Source organism: Gadus macrocephalus, chromosome 3 (assembly GCF_031168955.1).
Source record: "Gadus macrocephalus chromosome 3, ASM3116895v1".
Lineage (NCBI taxonomy): Eukaryota > Metazoa > Chordata > Actinopteri > Gadiformes > Gadidae > Gadus > Gadus macrocephalus.
Genome location: NC_082384.1, coordinates 21444406 through 21466418, shown reverse-complemented (window position 1 = coordinate 21466418; position 22013 = coordinate 21444406). Strand labels below are relative to the sequence as shown.

Here is a 22013-nt window from a genome sequence, read left to right as displayed (position 1 = left end):
GTATTTGTTCCTATGTCCAACATTATCACCTCCTTTCACGAGCCGGACATGGTTTTAATAATCAAATGTCGACCTACGTAATTGGCTAATTCAACAGGAAACAATGTGTAACTCTGCCTCTTTCTGTTTTCAGTTTCCTGCCAAGGCTCTGTGCCCAACCCCCCCCCACCCCCCCACCAGAAGTTCTGCTATAACGGTCGTCCAGCCGGCTCCGATGACCTCTTGACCCAGTTCCAACCCCAAATACCCAATACTACCCCATACCTTCATCCCAGTCCAAACGGGGGGCAGAGGTGACAACTTACCCGTAGCGGTTTCTGGAACAGGATTCAGCCTCCCAGTCGGGCTTATTACATAACATTACACCCCTCAATGCACTCCTTCACCGGCGGCCATGTTGGAAACCGTGAGGTCCCTCACTGCTGTCTCTCGGTGGGGGGGGGGGGAAGGAACGGTTGAGGGCAATTTCACGAGCAGGCAGGCAATTCCCCTTTGAGCTGACAAGGAGACGGCACTCTCTCAGGAGGAGCAGGAATCACACTTTGTAATGGGGCCATCTTCCTCCTCGATGGCTCTCTAGTGGGAAGACACGGTGGGGGGGGGGGGGGTCATGAGCTGACGACGAGGGGAAAGTGTTATGGAGGGGGGGGAGGCGATTAGAATACCCCTGTGAAAGAGGTATTGTCCCTGATTCGGGTGTGTGTTGGTCCCTGCAGTGATGTTTAGCAGTAGCTGTTGAGCCGACTCAGGGTTTGTAAGGACGCCCGTCCTTGTCGGGAAAGAGAGAGTTGATTTGTTTTACCTTTATTGGTGCATAACCGTCGGTTTGAAAACTCCGGATATCCCCGTGAGGTTCAATGTTCTCGTCACATGTAAGTAGCACAGTGTGTGATATATTGTCGACCTAATACGAAAAGATGAATATAAATGTGTATTTGATCGTTTTCTTTGTTTTGTGAATAAACTGCTGAAGATATAGATTCTTAATGCTGGATATTACTGACATGAAGACATGTTGCTTGCTTTCGTGGCATGATTATATTTCATCACAGGGACAACAGCAGTTTGTACCAGGAGGAGAAAATGATAAGAAATGAAAATCATTAAATATATCTCATTATTATCACTATGACAGCATGTACACAATGTATTTGTATAAAATCTTTCAAGCATCAGGTGGATCTTTGCATACTTTCCAGGTCTAATTACCTCAAGCCTGTAGTTTTAATTAGAGCTTAGTTGTGTAATCTTGCTTATTACAAGCTGCACAATCAAACCGCTCCTGTCAAATTAAGAGAAAAACAACCTTGTCAACATTGACACAAAGGTAGGTGATGTGGCCGTTTCCCAAAACACTGCACCTAACTGCCATTCATCAACAGACAACAATATCTAGTTGCATTCAATTTCGATAGCAAGGGGGTTGTGTGTGTCTGGGCACTTGTGTGCGCACGCGTGTATGCGTGCATTTGCGCGTGTGGGTGTGTATTTGTGTGTGTGCGTGTGTCTGTTTCTGTGTGATATGGGGGGGGGGGGGGGGGGGGAGCAGTCTGGTACTTCAAGATCAGATTTTCCTTTTTTTTCAGAAATGCAATTATTCATGATGGAAGGCTTTTAGGGATGTTCTGATGCAGAGGACTGCAGACCTGGGAGGAATTACGAGCAGGCATCTCCCTCTCCGGCATTTTTTTTTTCTTTTTACAATCCTGCTGTATATTTCCGCCTGTCTTTTTTCGCTCTTCCTCTCGCTCGATCCAATAAAAGCTCACTTTCTCCTCACATCTCATTTTTCAGTTTATTATCTCGGTTTCCCCAACGATAAAGGACCCTCCCCCCCTTCCTCCTTTTATTCTGTTTCATCTCATTCACTCTTTGCTGCCCCCCACCCCCCTCCGCCCCCTGCATGAATACCCCAGCTCTGAGAGGAGTCTCTCAACATCCCTCAACCCTACCAACTTTATTCTCTCCTCTTTTTATTAAAACAGCATTCCTGACACACGTTAATGCTTAAGTTAGTGTGTGTGTGTGTGTGTGTGTGTGTGTGACTGTGTATGTGTGCACATGTGTGCGTGTGTGTGTGTGTGTGTGTGTGTGTGTGTGTTTGTGTGGGTGAGTGTGCGCATGTGTGTGCGCATGTGTGTGTATGACTGTGTATGTGTGCACATGCATTTGTGTATGTGTGTGTGTGTATGACTGTGTATGTGTGCACATGCGTTTGTGTGTGAGCGTGTGTGTGCGTGTGTGTGTGTGTGTGTGTGTGTGTGTCCCTCCCTCCACTATTTATTGGCGGGTGCGCTGAGGCTGAACCCCCCTCCGGTGAAGCGCTGGCGGTGACAGAGGGGGCTCTGGATCACGGGGAAGACGGTCCTGGCCGCGCTCTTCTCCTCTCTGGAACGACACACACACACACACACACACACACACACACACACACACACACACACACACACACACACACACACACACACACACACACACACACACACACACACACAGAACATCAATGAAGTGGGGTGCAGGGCCCCCATGCTCCTCCCACCCCTCGCTAAGGGGGGGGGAGGGGGGGGGGAGAGGGCAAATGGAGGTGAAAGCACATGGATGGGAGAGCGTGGATCGTAGCATCGTAGCGCTCTGCAGCTAACTTGTTCTAACTTAGGACCACTAACACGTTCAAACTCTCAGAGATGACAAACCAACCTCCAGACTTATGTATGGAGAAGGGGAAGTCACAGCGTGGAATGGTTATCGCTGTTTCTGGGGGGGGGTGTTGTCGCTGTTTTTGTGGCTTTCAGAGAGTGAACAGAAGTTTGCGTAAAATATTAATACAGCATTTTACCCGTTCTCGTTTTACAGGCACATCATTTGCGGATGACAGCGCCTCCGGAATGGCGAGGCAGAACGCAGAACAGACGATGGGCCAATGGTATTTGGCAGTCCTGTCCGCTGTGTATAATAATTTTGTTTGAAACATAGTTCTGGTAATTCATTACAATTGATCGCACGCCATACAAGTGTTTATACAATGTGGTGTGTGTGTGTGAGTCTTTTTGATTTTCTGTGTGGATGTGTGTGCGTGTGTGTGTGTGGGGGGGGGGGGGCATATTTGTCTGTGTGTTTGTGTGTGTGTTTGTGTGATTATATTTGTGCATGTCTTTGTCTCTGTTTGTGTGTGTGTACGTGTGCGTGTTTTCTGTCTGTGTGTGTGTGTGTTTATGTGTCTGACCGGGCGAGCGTGTGTGTGTGTGCGTGCGTGCGCGTTTGTAGTCCATTAGATCAGGGTAATTGTTTACTCCTTTGGGGTTGTCGTGGCTCACATTTTGCGCGAGACAGGTTCACACATTTAATTAGCGCAATAAAAACCTGCTAATAATATAATTGACATGGATTATGTTTTTCGATTAGCAAACACATTTTTATTGCCTCCCTCCAATTAGGTAAATGATAGACACCATGTGACACTCTGGCTGGGCTTGTGCAGTGTTTAGCCCCGGCAGAAAACGGTAGGAAAAGGGGGAGAAACCCTGGAGACTGGATCAACGGAGGGGATCTGCTCAGCGGAGGGGAGGCACAAGTTGTGGTGCTTTAAAAAGTGACTATAAAACCACGGCTCATAAATCATCGCGTCGGGCCGCAGATGTTTCGCTATGTGCCAGATAAAGAGCCCCTGCGTCCCCCACTGCAGAGAGAGGGAGGGGGGCGGAGAGTGAGGGAGTGAGGGAGAGGGAGAGAGAGAGACGGTGTGAGAGAGAGACGGTGAGAGAGAGGAGGGAGAAAGAGAAGGAGAGAGAGGAGGGACATCGGTGAGAGCGAGGGGTGAGAGAAAGAGAGAGAGAGAGAGAAGGAAGAGAGAGGGAAAATGAAAGAGAGAGGGAGAGAAAGGGAGGGAGAGGGAAAGTGAAAGAAGGAGGGGGAGAGAGAGAGCGAGGTGAGCAAGAGGTGAGAGAGACAGAGAGAGGGAGAGAGACAGAGGGAGCGAGTGCGAGAGAGAGGGAGAGAGCGAGAGAGGGAGGGCTGATAATGTCTGTTTACCGAGTATTGACGTAAACCCACAAATGTACTCGACCCTCCGCGGTGATAAAACGCCCCGTCGGACGGCTATCCATCAGGCCGGGGCTCGGAGGGCGACGGCAGGGAGGGGACGGCGTCGTTTGGGGGGGGGTGGGGTCGGTGGGGCTGGTGGTGGTGGGGTTGTGGTGTTGATGGTGTGAGGAGTCGTCCCCTGCTATGAAGTGAGTGGCGGCGCTGACACCTGACAGGGGTGGCGGCCCGCCCTGTCAACCGGGTGGCGGCGGCGGTGGCGGCGGCGGCGGCGGCGGCGGCGGCGGTGGCGGCGGCTCGCTGCGCGGCGCTGAGTGACTGGCTAGCGGACTGGATAAGTGACTCAGTGTTGGCTTGTTGACAAGCCCGGGTGATTGACAGCCGGTCTGGCGGAGGTGAGGGGGGGGGGGGGGGGACAACGACGACAACAGTGAGCGAGCTGCTGGGTCGCCGCGAGGTGGCAGAGGTGGCATAGGGAGAACCCCGAACCGCAAACACCGGTTGAGCTACCCTCCTCCTCCACCGTCAGCCCAACCCCACTGGGCGCTTTGATGGGTATTCTGATGGAGCATTAAGGGCAGAGGAAGGGGAGAGAGAGAGACAGTGGAAGAGCGAGAGAGGGCGAGACAGAAAAGGGAGGGTGAGACAGAGTGAGAGAGATTGAAGAAGCGAGAAAGCAAGAGAGAAGGAAGAGAGAGAGATGGAAGCGAGAAAGCAAGAGAGAAGGAAGAGAGAGAGATGGAAGCGAGAAAGCAAGAGAGAAGGAAGCGAGAAAGAAGAGAGAGAGATGGAAGCGAGAAAGAAGAGAGAGAGAGAGAGAGAGAGAGAGAGAGAGACCACAAGAACAATGGCACAGGTTAGTGGTGCTCCACTGCCAAGTCGAAGTGCTCCTGTTGCACAGAGGAAATCTGTGCCAAACCTTGTTAAACACAGAGCATCTATCTAATCCTATCAGGTAAGGGGAGGAAGCTCGGTGCTCTCTCTCCCTCTCGCTAGAACCCTCTTCCTATCTTTAAATATATATATACATAGCTATTCGCTTCTGCCAGAACTTTGAGCTCCACTAAAGAACCCCTCCGCCGTCTTTTATCTAAATATACGCTCTGACTCATGCAATCGTGGCGACTTACATTCAACCCGTACACCGGCAGCAATAGCATCTCGCCTATAGCTGCTATGCCTTCTGAAAGAATCCTCCTAGGGGTACAGGGGCCGAGAAAATGCTACCATTTCTTTTTCTTTGTGCCTTTGTGCCTAAAGAAAATAAACGTTGCGGCATCAGAGTTGTGTCAATGCCTCTGTATCTGGTGTTGTTTGCGGCCCTTACTGTAAAGCACTCTGAGAGCTGAGAGGTTGAGGGATTACGGAGCTGATCTACTGCACACCACGCCGGCCAGTGTTTATGTGACAAATAGGTCTCGTAATTATAATTGGGGCCACAGCTCGCTCGCAAACGACGTCGCTTTGTTTGGCGGTATTTCCCGAGCGCAAAAAAAGGAAGAATCCCAGTGGGATTACTAAGGGAGAGTTGTTTTTGTGTTTATTTAGGTACACTGATAAAGTGTGTTTACATGCTTTTGTGTACGTGTGTGTAAGTGTTTGTGTGTACGTGTGCGTGTGCGCGCGCGTGAATGAATCTGACCATTTAACACAGTGCTTCCCACTGTGTTCTATCTCTGGGCCTTCTCCCCCCAACCCCCCTTCTGGGCCTGTTTTAATAGGCTCCAAGTGCAATAACCACACTCATCCCATGCATATACATCCCGCTACGCTGCGTCTCCACGTCCCGGATTGGGGCGGCACCATCAGCATTTCGCCCCCCGCGGCCCCGCCCCCCTTCCGTCTCCGTCATTCCCGGGGATTAGTGAGTGAGATGTCGGACGTAGATCAGCAACGCGGGAGGCCCCTGCATCGACCCCCCCCCCCCCCCGCGCGCGCCTCGTCCATCACCCGTGTGACGGATGGGGCTCCGCCTCCACCCCCTTCCTCACATCCGATGTGTTGATTTGTACCGTGTTCATCACTCCCCCCCCCCCCCCACAGAGACAGGCACAAGAGCCAAACCTCCGGGAAGGCAGGGTGATGGAAAGAGCTGAGGCAGCGTTTGGTCGATCTGTTAAGACGGTGGACGTTGGGAAATATCAAGCGGGCTGGGCTTTTGTGGCCCGTCCAGACGCTGGTCGGACTTGAAGCCACTGGGCTGGACACTGGCGCCAAACCATTGAGGCGGAGTCTGGAGGTAGAGCGGGTTGGCTGGTAACCGGAAGGTTGCTAGTTCGATCCCCGGCTCCTCCTAGGTGAGTGTTGCCAGGCACCTCACCCTAACTGCTACTGACGAGCTGGCTGTCGGGGCGTGGTCGACCCCGCCGTCGGTGTGTGAACGTGCGCATGAATGGGTGAATGTTGGGCAATATTGTAAAGCGCTTTCAGTGGCCACTTAGAAAAGCGTCATAGAAATGCAGTCCATTTTACCATTTTACCTGCGAGTTTGGTCAGACACATATTTTTTATGTGATCAGACTTATTTCGTAACTTAATTAAGGCACAATGAACCACATTAGCAGCAACTTTGTGGTCTGGAAAGTCTGAGCATTTGTTCTTCTGAGCCACGCGGGACCAGAGTTCAAAAGAGGTCAGAACCTTAGGTCCAGGCTGGGACTATCCAGGGTCAAGGTCACGATCTGGGCCAAGGAGGGGGCTGGTGGCGGGGGCTCAAAAGGACAAGGGCACCACCTTTTACCCCCAGTTGCATCCAAATGGTTTAAAAGATTGTCGGGAGGTGGATACCATACACGAAGGCACTTATCCACAGCTCAAAATACACACACACACGCACACAAATTCTGAAAAAAAACAACAATAAATGCTCCGTAATAGCAGGCCTGAAAGAGTAATTACTGAGAGTGGATGAGTTCTTGCTCTGAGAGCCATCCCCGGAGGTACAGAAGACATCACCATCACCTCCCCGTCACACAGACACACACACACACACACGCACACAAACCCCATACAGAACCCAGAGGCATGGGAAGGCTGACAGAGTCCCATAACACATTTCATTTTTTTTTAACCAAGGAACGAGGCTCTATCTATCCGCCCCGTAATCCCCGCTGTACAATGATGATCCCTATGGGTGGTATTGTGTCTCTCTCCTCTGCGTAAAGCTCCTTATTCAAGGACACGCCACCCTGTGGAAGGATCAGCGGATCATCTTAATGCCTTCTCCAGGACGAGCAAGGTTACATTAGAAGCGGGTTAAAGCCCCAGGATGTACGGGGGTCTTCTGGGGAGACAGGCCGGAAGAGCAGCACCCCCCCCCCCCCCATGAAGGAGGCTATAGAGCCGGAACAGCCGCCCCATGATGGAGGCTATAGAGCCAGAACCCCCTCCGAAGGTGAGCAGAAAACACAGGTGAAGAAAGAGGGATGTAAAAATATGCATTTATATGTTGAACAGGGTCCCTTAGGACACACTTGCGCTCTCTTTTCCCCTCAGTGGGAGTCTCTCTCTCCTGGGCTAATGTCCCTATCTCCAGCCCCTCATGTTGGGTCCAACAGCCCCGGGTTTACACTGGGTTCAACGCCTTTTCAAAGGGCGTTTAACATGGGCTGGATCGTTTGAGTTATTCATAAGAAACCAATAAAACTAAAGTTTGGAGTATCTTAAATGCATCCGTAGGGCTGTGGCAATATTGTATGTGTGCATCTGTGTGCGTTGGTTTGTGTGTATTTGTCTTTGTGTGCTCTATGAATCCAAGCCTATGCGCAGACAGCTCAATATGTCTTTTTTTTGTGTGTGTGTGTGTGTGTGTGTGTGTCTGTATGTGTGTGAGAGAGTAAGCATGAGAGAGAATTTGTGAGTATGCGTCTGTGTGCGTTCATACCTTAATGTGTGTGCGCCTGCAGCTCAGTGTGTCCATGTACGTGTGTGTGCGCGCTAACGCACACACCCCACGCACCCGTGATTATGACTCCATGTGTGTGTGCCTGTAGCGCAGCGCGTCCAGCCATGTGTGCGTGCGCGTCGGCGACCGTGCGTAAAGAGCAGAGACAGATTGTACGTCTTTGTTAGCGCGCGAGTGCTGGTGTGGGAGCGTCTCACGCCGGCACCTTCTCCGAATAAATTCGGTCACGCCGGATCATATCTTCCGCCTGATAAACATGAGGAGGGACGACTCCATGGCGCGCGCACACACACACACACACACACACGCACGCACCCGCACACCGCCTCAAAACATTCACGCCTGCAGAAAGTGCAAGATGCAATAACCTGTAGCCTCATTTGCATGGGATTCATTGCACAGGTGTCAGCCCCCCCTGGCCCTATCTGCGCGGCAAGGTGTCAAAGAAGCAAATATTTGCCGGCACGTCTACGGACGGACGGACGGACGTGCAGACTAGCCAAGCACACCTAGGCCCCGCCGTGAGACTGATATGGTGCCGTGCTGCGGGGAATCGATGCAGCTTCAAAGCGAGAATACGCAGTTCGACTGAACTTTTGAATTATGGAGGCGAATAAAGGTTAGAATTCAGGGTTTCGTTTTTCAACAAACGGTCCCGGCGTGAAATACAGTCGTATCGTATCCCTGATGGATCAAAGTGCAAAAAAAAAAAAAAAAGGGATTTCATGCGGCCACGTAATTTATTCTACATTCATGGACACATCAATGAGATATGTGGAGATGTGTCCCGTGGGGGAGGGGGTACCTCAGTATCGGAGGATGGGAGTATAACTAAGGTCGGGACAACCTTAATGGCCATCGATTTTCAGTAGGTGATTACCGAGAATGGGGACAGACGCTGACCTTTAAAGCGGAGTAGTTAATGCAAAGCGGGAGAGAGGAAAGATGTAGACGGTCCGTATGAAAGGCGATCCACTGGTAACCTCCCCGTCATCAATAGATAGGGATCTGAACAAAGGGGGGCTCAACGCTTACAGAGAAGTGCCAGGAAAATGCCATTATTAAATGCACTGTTGCTATGGTGACATATGCCATTCTTTTCAAATGAGATTATCTGCTGGCATTCAGGTGTTAATGTGTTCATGTGGTGACGAAGACTAGATCAAGGAATCTCGGATGATGTGAACCTTATGGCTGATTGTGTTATGGTCGGCTTTGGACACCTTCAAGAGAGAGAGGGCAAGCTACCCTAATTGTTTTCGGTCAATCCGCCCAAAAACAATTCAAGTCCCGTTTATTGGTATGCTGTCACACTTCCAGCCTCAAAGGGCATCACATGCCAATATTTGATTTTATTCTCCTAACCATGCCTTTCAAAGCAAAAGCCCCCAGGAGAAGAGGAGGAATGGAGTAGGTGGCAGACAAGACACGGCAGAGAAAAATACGAAAGTAAAAGCTTAAAACAGTAAAATCTCATTAAACGTTACATCTAAACAGAAGCCAAGTAATTTAAAACGCCGCTAAATCCATAGCGTATTCACAGCCCTGCTGCCGGAGTCATAGGTTGGATTGTTGGAGATCCTACCGAGGGATAAGGCTTTTGATCTGCCGGATTCTCCCCGGAGACTCAGCTGTTGAAATCTCTCCCGGGTCGATGGCTGAATTCATCACAGCTCGCATCATAAACTCCTGGCCTGACCCATGCTCGCATTAAAATGCTGCTGCCGTGTCCATCGTATTCCACCATCCCCGCAGGGTGCGTGGTGTAATGTCCCGTGTACATAGGGGACATCCCATCTTTATGGGCCGCATTAAGGGTAAAATAAGAGGCAGGCGGTACGGTTCTTAGGGGGTCTGAGTGCTCTCTGAACACCAGCGACCAGGGGTTTGCTCTGGGGCGTTTGGTCAAACAGCTGCCTCCAGGGGCTGCTATTCAACTTCAGCTGAAGATCCTGGAGCTGTCCCCCATGGCAGGGGGTAAGGCAAAAACACACATAAACACAGATGTACACACACCAAACACACACACACACACACACACACACACACACACACACACACACACACACACACACGTGCGCTCGCCAAACACATGTACACACACACAAACACACACACACATGTACACATGCACAAAACATACACACACTGGCCGGTCTTGTAAGGAAAGTCAGATTGCGAAATGAGTAAGCCAATTTTGTGAGTCAGTTTCACATTTGGATTTGGAATTTAGTTTAACTTTAATTTACAATAATACACAGTATATACTCTTAAATTTTTTGTGTCGTTAAAATCACACTACATTCTCCAACTGAACCATTCTACATCAGTGCTGCAGGCGTGCTGTAACTACAAGTCTGACCTTAAGAGAACAAGCTGTGATATGGCCATGAAGTTGATGAATGTTTTAGTGTGGTGAGAGACATTTGTGGAGAGGCTCTTAGACCTATATTAAAGAGGGAACCAACAGGGCTATTTATAACATAGCTTGCTCTGGATTTCTTATTGGATTTTCTTAATGCTTGCAAAGGAGGGTTATTAAACCCTGTGTAAAAAACATTGTATTAACACCAAGCCAAAGGAATGCCTTGGAGAATTATGGACAAAATGATTGGGCGTCTTAAGAAGGCTTCAATTTAAAGAAATTGTTAAACTATACAATACTTGGTTGATTTGTTTTGTGTCAATCATCAATCATTTAAAATGTAATAGAGCCATTTTTACAGTAACCAGTTACACAAGCACATTCCGCAGAGCTATAATTTGATTGACGAGTTGTTAATTTGATCCGTTGATATCTAGACAAAATGCCCCATTAGCAATGGCCAAGCGACTGTATGCAACACATGCATAATTGTTCGTACGGGCAAGCACACACACACACACACACACACACACACACACACACACACACACACACACACACACACACACACACACACACACACACACAGGGCCGACGTACTGCGGGGGAAAGTGAGGCAGTCCTGGGGGGGCCCAAGGCAGAGGGGGGGCCCATGGCAAAAAATAATAATAAAAAAAATAAAATATATATTTTTTATTTTTTTATTATCCACCAGCCCATAGTGTTAGGAGTCGCAGACGGCCACGTCTCCCCCCCGTCAACAATTGTTCTCTACCCCTCCCCCCCACCCCCCCGTCAACAATTGTTCTTTCCCCCGTCCCCGTCCCCGTCAACAATTCAGCCCCCACAGGGGGCTGGTAGGGGGAATTCGGGGGGGGGGGGGGGCATCAGTACCTCTTGTATACAGGGCCCAGGATTTGGTGCCACGGCCCTGCACACACACACACACACACACACACACACACACACACACACACACACACACACACACACACACACACACACACACACACACACACACACACACACACACACACACCAGGTCTACCACATCCAATGCTTAATCAGCCCCTTGATCTCTGACGATGGGTAAGAGAGAAGACAGGAAGGCAGGCTAATGGGGGAAGTGATGGGGGGGTAGAGGGGGGATACAGAGGGTAGAGGAGAAGTGTTTCAAGGAGAAGGTGCTGGGTAGAGCTCTTAATCAGTTAAAACACCTGGTATGGAGCAAGGAAACCGGAGAGAGCGAGCGAGATAGAACAGACGTCTTAAAAAACAGATTTGATTTAAGTTACAATGCAATGCATTTTGGGTAAAAACTCATCAGAAGAGACAAGTCTACGTTTTTTAAGGCTGCATCAAAACACCATTATGCTCACAAGTTAAACGCAGAGAGCATTTATTGAGGACAAAACCGAGTTCGACTTGCCTCTGAAAGCGAGCCGTACACAACGACGACAGCGCCTACATCAAGCGCAAAGGCAAACGCAGAAACTTTAAAAACTATATATGAAAAACACGGCAATAAACTCTGCCTCCGCTGTCACTTGAGCTCTCGCGGGCCCCCCGACGGTTTTCTACGTGCCTCTCTCAAAGCGGTGCGATTTGGCATAAATATACTCGCTCCACGCTAATTCAGTTAAGAATCACTCGGAACGAGGCGGCACTAATGGGATGGGATTGGAAGGCTGCGGGCAGAGCACAAAGACTTCAGTGTAATGTAACACGGGCGGCGGCGGCGGCGGGCATGCCACTCTCAGTCGGTTCCATGTTGGTTTTCTACTTCAACACACTCAGAGAGTCTCTCCCCCCCCCCCCCCCCCCCCCTCCCCGCTCCCCACCCTCTGCTCTCTCTTGCACTTTGCTCTTTGATCCGATCCCAGTCAGTTGGCAGCCGGGCGAGGGAAGCTGATCTATATTTCACTTTTTTTTTTTTTTTTTTTTCTGTCCTCGGAGCCCGTCAACTGAGTCGCCCACGACCAGCCAGCCCGCCCCCCAAAAGATGTCCTTGATGTGTTAAGATTCCTTTGGAGAAAAAATAAAAAAAACACACTGTGTGTCTGCGCTTTGGTGCATGTTGTTTGTATGCGGATCAGTTGGGGGAGGAGACGTGAATGTGTGTGTGTGTGTGTGTGTGATTGTGTGCGTGCATGCAGAGACATAGTCTTACTCACACACACACAGACACACACACACACACACACACACGTTTCCCTCTCTGTGTGAGTTTTTGTGTGTGTGTGCGTGTGTGTGCGTGTTAGACAGAAGCGTTGCGCACACACAAACACTCCTGCACAAACACACACACACACACACACACACACACTGAGGCTCTATCTGTGTGTGCATGTGTGTGGGTGTGAGACAGAGGCTGTGTCTGAGGTGCTGTTATGTTTACAGCGAGTCTTGCTGCTGCGCTCCAGAGCGGTGTGGGAGTCAGCGGAGGTGAACAGGAAGGCAGGAACAACAAGACAAATGCCTTTTTCATATTTTCCTCCAGTAGAGTGTGGGGGGGGGGCTATGCTTCATTGGTTAAATCCCCGCACCGGGGGGAGGGCGGGGAGCCGCGTGGCGCGCGGGGGGGGGGAACAAACAAACACAATGAAAGACAAAAAAACTGAGACAAAACAAAAGACAAAGCGAGAGTCGAGGTAGCGAGGTAAAAGACCCAGTTCCCCCCGCGCGCGCGGGGCCAAGGCTGTCTGACGGGAGCGCTCTCAGACGAGAGACAATCCCGAGAAAAACACTATAATCACAATGCTAAATTTGGCCTTCAAACCATTTGTTTAAATCCACACCGAGACGTGAACGTGGATGAGGAGCGGGTGGCCGTGCGTGGGTTCAGCGGGTTGTGAATCATCCGCGGCCGGGTTCCCCAGGAGAGCAGACGGGGCCGGGGCGTAGTGTGTGAGCTGGGGTGTGTTTTGAGTCATGCAGTGGGCAGTAGACAGTGGGGACTCCACCGAGGCCACGCAGGGCGAACCGCCGGACATAAGCCCTGCTGGATCTGGTGCATCAGAGCTCGCTGGCACAGTAATGGAGACAGCTCTCTGCTCTGTCTGTGTGTGCGTGTGTGTGTGTGTTTGTGTTTGTGCATTGGTGTGTGTGTGTGTGCGTGTCCCTGTTTGCCCCTGTGTGTGTGTGTGTGTGTGTGTGCATTCTTGTGTGTGTGTGTTTGTGTGCGTGTGTGTGTCCCTGTTTGCCCCCTGTGTGTATGTGTGTTTGTGTGCCCATGCGCGCGCGTGTGTGTGTGTGTGTGTGTGTGTGTGTGTGTGTGTGTGTGTGTGTGTGTGTGTGTGTGTGTGTGTGTGTGTGTGTGTGTGTGTGTGTGTGTGTGTGTGTGTGTGTGTGCGAGCATGCGTGTGTGTGTGTTTGTGTGTGTGCGCAGAGCTCAAGGAGGAAGCTCTTTAAAATGAAAGCGGCTCCTTTTTGGGATTCCATTAATTCAAGGTGACAGTTTGGCTCTCTTTGGTCCTAGCAGTGCGTAAGAGTAGTCGACCTCAGTGTTTTCCATTGCAGTATTCGCTTTTTAATTTGAGTGTCCTTTTTTTTCCCAGGTGATCTAGATAAGGAAGAGGCGGAGAGGAAGAAACAGCTGACTCTTTACATCCATTTGGTTAAACTGGTGCCGGCGGTCAGGCCATAATTACACACCTAAAGGCCTGCATTATTTATGCAGCCTTTATAGAATTCATTAAAAGTCATTAGGCCTTCTCTAAAACCTGCCATTACCAATTGACGTTACTGTAATTGCTGCTTTAAGACCTCAAAGATTTTCTGCTGGGAGATTAAGGACACCCCATCCCCCCTGCCGTTCTGCAAGACTTTTGAGTCTGCAACTAGCCTTCGCTCAATCAAGGGACCATAAAACCCACGAGCCAAGCAGTGGAACGGTGGGCCGAGACCCGGCTGGACCTGTCCACCCCTAACCTCGATCCCGGGAGTTCTCCTCCCACGAGGGAACGCGTCTAATTGGGTGCTTCCCATTATGCGTTATTGCCGAGAGGAAGGGACTTCTGAGCCTGCTTGGAGAGGGAGTGGTCTCTATTTCGGTTACATTGGTTTAGCGACAAAGTGCAAACGAGAGGGAGGGACTTCCGTCAGAGGGAGGGGCTTCCATCAGAGGGAGGGGCTTCCGTCAGAGCGATGAACGTTTCGTAACATGTTTCGAAATCGCTTTGTCAAATTCTTCTTTCGTAGAACGATTAATTTTCCTCGTCCTTGACGTTGTTCTTATCTTTGTTCTTATCTTTTCCTTTCCATCCGTCTCGCTCAGAAGACCGTTAATAGCACGCTGAGCTGAAATAGCGCTAAGGCAGACTGGGATAACACTGTGAGTCATGATGAGCCTCTCTCACTCCGGTCTACCCTTGATCAAGGCTAGACCTCAGCCGCCCTCTCCGGACACCCTCAGGGTCCGGGTTACGCAACCGCAGCCCGACCACGTCCACTACAAACCCCAGTTTGCTCATGTGTACTGCACCGTGCAGGCTTTGGGTTCCTGTTGATGCTGCGATGCCGTCGGTGTGTCTCCCTCGGCTCCGTCCACATGAAGAGATGGGCTGCAGTTTGCTACTGGGATGGCGGCAATTGTGTGCTCGAATGGTCGTTCAGTACCCAGGAAAGACAAAAGGCTAATCACTTCTGCGCTTCTCTTTTAGCATTGTTCCAACTACTGCATTTACTGAGGTTGTTTTAAAGAACAGAGTAACTTCAAATTAGCCTTGTGAGATTATCCAGATATTTAAGTTTGCATTTTTTGCAAGGTATATCAGTCTGGCCATTTTCTGGCCCGGCAATTGATTTACAAATATGGGGCAGCCCTACGTGGTTCAAAAAACCTATTTTATTTTCTAGCTTTGAACATGCTCGAGGCCGGACTTGTCTGTAGAGAGAAAAATAATGGAATCCCACAAAAATCTGGTCCGTCTATCAACAGTATGTTCAAATAGGGTTAGGGTTGGTGTTGTATCTTGAAATGTACTTCATATTGGTTTCTGTTTAATCTCGGCTACATTTCATTACATGGCTGTTTATACATGCCCAAAATACAAGTACACCTTTCATTGAGAAGCCTCTAAAGTCCCAAACACGGTGCAAGATCCAGATCGTCTTTTCCCTCCACCCTTTATGTCAAACCATGTTGCCATCGAAACACTGAGGCCTTCACCAATGCTTAGCCTGGCAACTCTCTCTCCCTCCCCTTGTATAATTGTGCAATATATTTAAGACCGGGCGTCGCTTGAGTGAGAGGGTAAGAATCAATACCCACACAATTAGCACGGCCACGTCAGACAGAGTAGCTGCCACCACCTGCCTTGTTTAGCATTCAGAGCGCTGGGATCATGGCCGATCTCCATTTTGTTCCCAGCCAGCTTGTTTTGGGGCAGGTTATACGTGTCCACATGAAGAATAGTCTTGGCAAAAGGACATCGACTCGGTCTGCCCAGATAAGTCACAGGCTCGAGGGAAGGGGAGGGGCATTCAGCATTGCGATACAATACAATATTTGCGTTTCGACGTGAACGTGAAGGGGCTCCACTGCTTCGTATACAAAGCATCCTGCTCTACGAGAACCTTGAAACGCGACACGCTCTTCCCATCCGTGTTTCAAATACAGCCATCCACTTCCAGGGCGGCGTCGCGAGCACAACGCTCGACCGCGAGGCTCGGGCGAACACACAGCGGTGCGGATGGGATTCGGCATGTTTCCCCGCGTGCTCAACATCCCGTAATGAATTCCTCCTTTGTTTTAATCAATGAACACATGGCCGAGGGCACCTGGGGTCCGATGCTCCCGGAGGCTGGCCCCTCTCCAGGGCTGGGGTAGCAGACACCTGAACACTGCCCCGGGCCCCAGCATGGGGCTGGGTGGTTGGGGGTGTGGGGGGGGGGGGGGGGGGGGAGAGCCAGGCTCCTGTGGTACGTGCAGATGGCAGCGAGGCTGAGCCATTATGCTCGTCCAATCTGTTAGTGAGATATGGTCAGCGAGGCGCCGACCACTCTCTCTCTCTCTGTGTGTCCTCGCCCGGGAAAGTGATTCCTCTTATCCTGTTGCAATTAATTCCGCTTCAAGGGGGAAATTAACACTTATTAGTGTTTGTTCGCTGTACGACGTCGGGGAAAGACCGACTTGCTGTCCGATTGAGGGACATTACTGTTTGCTGCTTTATCACCATTTGCTCATTCAGCAGATGCCTCAATCCAAAGTGAACAATACAGTGAATGTATTTAGGATACATGTCACTAAGGAGCTGGGCAGGCAGGGGTTAGGCATCCTTAGAGTTTTCAACCCAGAAACCCGCTGGAAAATAGAGCATTGTGTGTAATAATAGATTGGTCTGAAAATGAATCCGTGTCTGCGGAAGAGGAAGGGTTAATTTTGCTTGAGAGCACCAGCCACCACCGATCTGTTCCCACAAGCAGATATATGTTGTCTAGCAGATATATAGATCACATGTTTCCTAACTCTGTCTGGTGGAGGAGAGAGAATCAACACGCAGAGACGACAAAAGGAATACGGTATATCATTCTGGTTCAACTCATGTACCTCGTGTATACTTAATGTGGATTTGAATACGTGTGTGTGTGTGTGTGTGTGTGTGTGTGTGTGTGTGTGTGTGTGTGTGTGTGTGTGTGTGTGTGTGTGTGTGTGTGTGTGTGTGTGTGCGCACGCGCGCGCGCGTGCGTGCGTGCGTGTACATGTGAAATGTGAAACTGAAATCCTGCATCTTTCCAGCGCACATATATAAAATCAATATTAAGATAAACATTGGAGGCCCAACTCTGGACCGCCTCTCGGCACATGAAGTAAAACAGCCTCAGAGGTTATGTGGCACCAGAGGTGAGCCTGTTTCATTAGATTTGATCTGAGAGGTGCATTCCCAAGATGGAGCACAGCTGAACAGCCCCTGAGAAAGGAGCTCGCGTTATATGGTCTGGTGTCGTGCAGCCCACTCGCTGCTTTAACGGCCCATAATGAGGACAGGCCATGTATCAATACCGTCCCCGCCCCCACCGTGTTTGCATTTAAACATGAAAGGTCAAACTGCAGGAGAGGAGAGGAGGGAAGAGAGATCGGGGGTGTGGGAAGAGAGAGAGACCGGGAGAACAGATAAATATATATGTAGAAGGAGAGAGAGAGAGACAGAGAGACAGAGAGACAGAGAGAGAGAGAGAGAGAGAGAGAGAGAGACAGAGAGACAGAGAGACAGAGAGACAGAGAGACAGAGAGAGAGAGAGAGAGAGAGAGAGAGAGAGAGAGAGACAGAGAGAGAGAGAGAGAGAGAGAGAGAGAGAGAGAGCAGAGAGACAGAGAGACAGAGAGAGAGAGACAGAGAGACAGAGAGAGAGAGAGAGAGAGAGAGAGACAGAGAGACAGAGAGACAGAGAGACAGAGAGACAGAGAGACAGAGAGAGAGAGAGAGAGAGAGAGACAGAGAGACAGAGAGACAGAGAGAGAGAGAGACAGAGAGACAGAGAGACAGAGAGACAGAGAGAGAGAGAGACAGAGAGACAGAGAGAGAGAGAGAGACAGAGAGACAGAGAGAGAGAGAGAGACAGAGAGAGAGAGAGAGAGAGAGAGAGAGAGAGAGACAGAGAGACAGAGAGAGAGAGAGACAGAGAGAGAGAGAGAGAGAGAGAGAGAGAGACAGAGAGACAGAGAGACAGAGAGACAGAGAGACAGAGAGACAGAGAGACAGAGAGAGAGAGAGAGAGAGAGAGACAGAGAGACAGAGAGACAGAGAGAGAGAGAGACAGAGAGACAGAGAGAGAGAGAGACAGAGAGACAGAGAGACAGAGAGACAGAGAGACAGAGAGACAGAGAGAGAGAGAGACAGAGAGAGAGAGAGAGAGAGAGAGAGAGAGACAGAGAGACAGAGAGACAGAGAGACAGAGAGACAGAGAGAGAGAGAGAGAGAGAGAGAGAGAGAGAGAGAGAGAGAGAGAGAGAGAGAGAGACAGAGAGAGAGAGAGAGAGAGAGAGAGAGAGAGAGAGAGAGAGAGAGAGAGAGAGAGAGAGAGAAGAGAGAGAGAGAGAGAGAGACAGAGAGACAGAGAGACAGAGAGACAGAGAGAGAGAGAGAGAGAGAGAGAAACAGAGTCATCCTTTTGTTGCCTGCGTGCTCCATCCTCTCTCCCTCCCCAGGACACCTGGGCTATCATCCACCTTGTGTCTGGACCCCTTTCTGCCCACCCCTCGCTGGTCGCCCGCATGGAAGGTCACCCACAGGGCCCCCAGAGACCGAGGGAAACGCCCAGCCCCTTGCCCAAGATATCGGACTGCCACACTGATGACGGGGGCTGACATTGTTTGGTTTCTTTACTCCTGGGGCCAAAAACAGGCTCGCCACGTGAACTACTTGATCCGTGATCCACTCTCTCATACACAAACACACGTAAGTACGCACACACACACACACACACACACACACACACACACACACACACACACACACACACACACACACACACACACACACACACACACACACACACACACACACACACACACACACACACACACACACACACACACATCCATCCATGCACCTAACAATTCACCTATCCATCCATCAATCCATTTATCAGCATTCATCAATCCATCCGTCTTAATAAATAAGAGGATTCATCTCAGATCAGGAAAAAACGATAGAATAGCCCCTTTATAGAACTAAGAATATACATACAATAGCCCCTTTATAGAACTAAGAAAATATATAGAATAGCCCCTTTATAGAGCTGAGAATGTATATAGAATAGCCCCTTTATAGAGCTGAGAATGTATATAGAATAGCCCCTTTATAGAGCTAAGCATGGAATAGCCCCTTTATACAGCTTAGAATAGATAGTATCGCCCTGTTATAGAGCTAAGAATATGCTAAGAATTGTAATAAATTATATTTACTTTATGCAGATTACACCATTTTATACTGTTAGGCTGACGATAAAGTCAGAAGCTGTCTTCCAATGCCCTTTCCTTCAACAGCACGCTTATAGATCTCAAACTTGTATCAAATGCTGATAAAACTAAATGTATACTCTTCTCGAGAGCCAAAGACATTGACTATAGAACTTGTTAAATCTGCACTTAAATGTAAGTCATTGAAAGAGTCCCAGATTATAAATATTCAAGCGTCCGGATTGATAATAAATTCACCTTTAAACTGCAGTACATATTGATGCACTCACACATTATTTCAGATTTTACACAGAAACTATTCTTGTTCCCTATTCCTTGCAGACAGAATTTCGTAGAAATGAAAACGAGATCTCTACGTCAATAGGATTCACCCTGATTCAATAAAGCTTTGAGTTGAACTGAAGATCTCACCTCTGTTGCTGCTTCAGACTCAGGTACTTCTTCTTGATGTCCTGCAGCTGGTTGATCAACACCTGGTTATCGCTCTTGTACTCCTGGATCTTGGACTCGTACATGTTGAGCTCTGCAGTCAGTGCCTGCGTAAGAGACATGGGATGAGGGAGGGGGGATGGAAACATCATGTCTAGCTCCTACCTTCTACAAGGTTCAGAACGTTGGAGCCAGTGCAGAAGAGCCACAGCCCGTGGTGGTTGAGGTCAGGCTTTGAGAAACCTCACACTCATGTAGACATCTCAGTCCCACAAGGCAAGGCAAGGCAACTTTATTTATGTAGCACTTTTCATACACAAGGCAGACTCAAAGTGCTTCACATCTTAACATTGTCGTACAATAAAATAAAATAATAAATAAGAATAAATATACAACCATACAGACAAATATACAAAAATACACACAAGTATACATACATACAGAGAAATATACCCACGCATATACATATACAGACACGTACACACAAATACACACACACACAAACAATTTAAGGACTGAAGGTTTAATATAAATTATTATCTAAAAATAATTATGTTTCTCTTGTTCTTATTTTATAAAAATAATATTTTCACACACATTTTGTTGCAGAAATTAGGAAAGACACACTCGCTTTATTTTGATATAATTATTATTTAGCCGCTGTTTACCAATCCATTAACCCACGGACCCGATTCAAGCCTTCGACAGTGCGGCTCTTAACAGCTTATCGATGGGGCTGATGAGTGAAGCTGATCAATAGTAACACCCGCCACGGCATTCATTCATTTAGCATCCCACGCTCAATACTGAAATCTCAGAACTCGGAAAAGGGCAAAATGATGGTATGCATTCTTCTGCGCTTAAGCGAACCCAAGTAGAAGACAAAAGTCTCAAAAGGTTAAAATGGGCTGGATTTGGAGGGCTGCTTTAACGTTGTCTCAGTGCATGACTTGACACTGCGTGCAACATATCAGGGTAGCGTGCCTCACAGCCATGGCCTCATTTCCGACTCATTATATTTGGGAGCACGCGATGGGTGACTCGACCATGGAATAGTGGTGCAAACCATCAAACCAACAAAATAGTTTTGTAGTCATTTTCAGACATCTTCTAAAAAAATCGCTCATGTTGATCGCTCTGATAGTTTGTGGAATTCCCGACGTTTAAATAAGAGTTAAAATAAGGACCGACATCAAAACTTAAAGTAGCAGCTACTGTGCTGATGTAATTGGATATCACATACATCTCAATTGCAGTTTACCTAGTTTGAAAGGTCAGGAATATCCAACAGATATTCATGGTTGAATTACAAACAATCTGACTGGAGGAACTAAAGACGCGATCAATGGCATGAATTCTGTGTGTTGTGGTGTATATCTGCCTAAAAGACGGGCTTCCAAGCAAAGCTGTCATGCGAAGCATTGCGCGCTTGTACATCAGAATGTCCAGTGTCAGATTCTAACACAACTATGTCCCCATAATTGATTTTCACTATTAACTAAACTAAACAACGACCAAACAACCATTGCTACCAATTTCATTCCTATGCCCCTATACTTCTGAAATGGAGGCGGACATTGCGATCATGTGACCTCACGATGTACAAGCCCAATAGAGCCATTGTTTGTTCCAAAAAACAATATCGAAAACCCATCACGTTTCAAAAGTTTCCAGATGAATTTAACGTTAAAATCACTGATGATCCCGCGAGCTCTATAACTGTCAAAAGCAGGTTTAGGAACTGTGTGGCCTGTGAGAAACAGGTTGAACTGACATTCGACGCATGTATAGGTAGAAACGATCAAAGAATTTTGTTGATGACAAAGCGCCTAAAAAAGGAGTACACAAGAACACGCCGAGATTTTGGGGTATTGCTTACATCCCTTCCTCAGAAAGTCTCCGCTCCTGGCAGGGCTTCTCATGTTGCTATATTACAGAACTTTTAAGCTTTTCCCGGGCACCTCAGGTTACGAAAAATTATCCATTGCAATAAAGCATGACGCATTTTTGTGAAGGCCTAAAACCCCCCAAAAACATAAAAAGAAGTAATTTGGGCAACCTCATCAAAGTGGGCAGTAATTAGCCCCGAGGACCGGGGCTGTGCTACCACCTCATCTCCCCCCAGAATCAATCCTGCGTGTCCCCACGCCGTCGGGATTAAAACGTTGAAACACAATTCAAAACCCAGGGCTGATAGAAGCCAATGCGAGAGACTGTGCGTGTGTGTGCGTGTGTGTGTGTGTGTGTGTGCGTGTGTGTGTGCGTGTGTGTGTGTGTGCGTGTGTGTGTGTGCGTGTGTGCTTGTCCCGGTGTTTGTGTGTGTTTGAGAACTATGCCCGGGTGCTGGCAATAAT

At 48.8% G+C, this 22013-nt stretch overlaps 1 protein-coding gene across 1 annotated transcript in view; it reads right to left on the bottom strand.

Moving 5' to 3' along the window:
• Positions 1-1047: 1047 nt before the first annotated feature.
• cfap58 (cilia and flagella associated protein 58) overlaps positions 1048-22013 on the bottom strand; it is a 57911-nt gene continuing 36945 nt past the window's right edge. The window contains 2 exon segments of the mRNA XM_060047393.1: positions 1048-2388; positions 19642-19766. Coding sequence (XP_059903376.1) covers positions 2277-2388; positions 19642-19766 — 237 coding nt within the window. The 3' untranslated portion in view covers positions 1048-2276.